Source organism: Cyprinodon variegatus, unplaced genomic scaffold (assembly GCF_000732505.1).
Source record: "Cyprinodon variegatus isolate N-32 unplaced genomic scaffold, C_variegatus-1.0 Scaffold1979, whole genome shotgun sequence".
NCBI lineage: Eukaryota > Metazoa > Chordata > Actinopteri > Cyprinodontiformes > Cyprinodontidae > Cyprinodon > Cyprinodon variegatus.
This window is the reverse complement of record NW_015152432.1, coordinates 60,987-62,562: the sequence shown is the minus strand read 5'-3', so window position 1 is coordinate 62,562 and position 1,576 is coordinate 60,987. Positions and strand designations below refer to the sequence as shown.

The 1,576-nt window shown below is 52.3% G+C and overlaps 1 protein-coding gene across 1 annotated transcript in view; it reads left to right on the top strand.

Moving 5' to 3' along the window:
- Positions 1–218: 218 nt before the first annotated feature.
- LOC107104965 (GDP-fucose protein O-fucosyltransferase 1-like) overlaps positions 219–1,576 on the top strand; it is a gene marked incomplete at its 5' end in the record, with an annotated part of 4,570 nt that continues 3,212 nt past the window's right edge. Inside the window, 3 exon segments of the mRNA XM_015405078.1 lie at positions 219–423; positions 773–885; positions 988–1,277. Coding sequence (XP_015260564.1) covers positions 219–423; positions 773–885; positions 988–1,277 — 608 coding nt within the window.

Here is a 1,576-nt window from a genome sequence, read left to right as displayed (position 1 = left end):
AGTTGGGGTGTCTGGGTCATAGCCGGGGTGTCTGGGTCTTAGTTGGGGTGTCTGGGTCATAGCCGGGGTGTCTGGGTCTTAGTTGGGGTGTCTGGGTCATAGCCGGGGTGTCTGGGTCATAGCTGGGGTGTCTGGGTCATAGTTGGGGTGTCTGGTTCATACCCCGGTTGTTCTAAAGCAGCAGATCTTGCAGTGGGTTAAATTGTTCCCCCGCTCAGATGTTCTCTCCCTCCTGTTCAGGTTCACGTTCCCTACAGCGAGTTCTTCAAGCTGGAGGCTCTGTCGGCGTACCACCGGGTGATCAGCCTGGAGGACTTCATGAAGGTGTTGGCTCCTAAATACTGGCCCCCAGGACAGAGGAAGGCCTACTGCTTCGAGGCCGCCGCCCAGAGGAGCGCAGACAAGAAGTCCTGCCCCATGAAGGTGGGAGCTGTTCTCTGCATGCAGCTGTTTAGTCACCAGATTGGGTTTATTCTAGATCAATAGCTCTACAGTTGGAGAACGTTGGCTCTGGGATTGATTGATTGATCACAGAACAGCTGGATTTTTCTTGCGGGACCTGAGCTGTTTTATTTTGGGGAGCAGAGAAACTTTCTGCCCCTCTTTTCAGGTTCATTTGATCCATGTTGAATCCCTTCATCAGTCAGCCCATCAGAGTCCTGCTTCGTCTGCAGGTTTCTCACTCATCCAGATGGCTGTGAAGTTCTAGAGTTGCGGTCTGCAGCTGATGCTTGCTGCTCTCTGCCTGGACTAAAGCTTCTGATTGTTTCAGGATGGAAATCCTTTCGGGCCGTTCTGGGACCATGTGGGAGTAGAGTTTGACCAGTCGGTTCTGTTTGGAGGGATAACCTTCAGCGCCTACTATCAGCCGCAGTGGATGAAGAGGTAGGAGCCTTAGAATGCGCTCAATAGAAAACAGACTGTTGGTATTTTACTGATTGAGGAGAAAAATCCACTGAATAATCCCCCCCTCCGCGTGTGAAACAGATTCCCCCCCTCTGAGCACCCGGTGCTGGCGCTGCCCGGCGCTCCGGCCCAGTTCCCGGTGCTGGAGGAGCATGTGGGCCTGCAGCGCTACATGGTTTGGTCAGACAAGATGGTGAAGGAGGGAGAGGAGCACATCGCCGCCCTGCTGGCCAGGCCCTACGTTGGCATTCACCTGCGGATCGGCGTCGACTGGGTCAGACCATCCTCTGAACATGTGACCATTAGTAGATCCGAGCCGTCAGAGCTGCTGCCCAAAGGAAACGACACCATAGAAATATTTCTAGATGTTTGTTGATTCTAAGAAACGTTTGGAAACCTCTGACTGAAACTGGGATCCTACAGAACCTCCTAAGACCTTCCTTCCTTCCTTCCTTCCTTCCTTCCTTCCTTCCTTCCTTCCTTCCTTCCTTCCTTCCTCTTTGTCTCCCTCCCTCCCTACCTCCATTTCCTTTTTTTTTTCCTTTTTGTCCTCCCCGTTTGTTCCTTCCTTCCTTCCTTCCTTCCTTCCTTCCTTCCTTCCTTCCTTCCTTCCTTCCTTCCTTCCTTCCTTCCTCCCTCCCTTTCCTTTTTTTTTTCCTTTTTGTCCTCC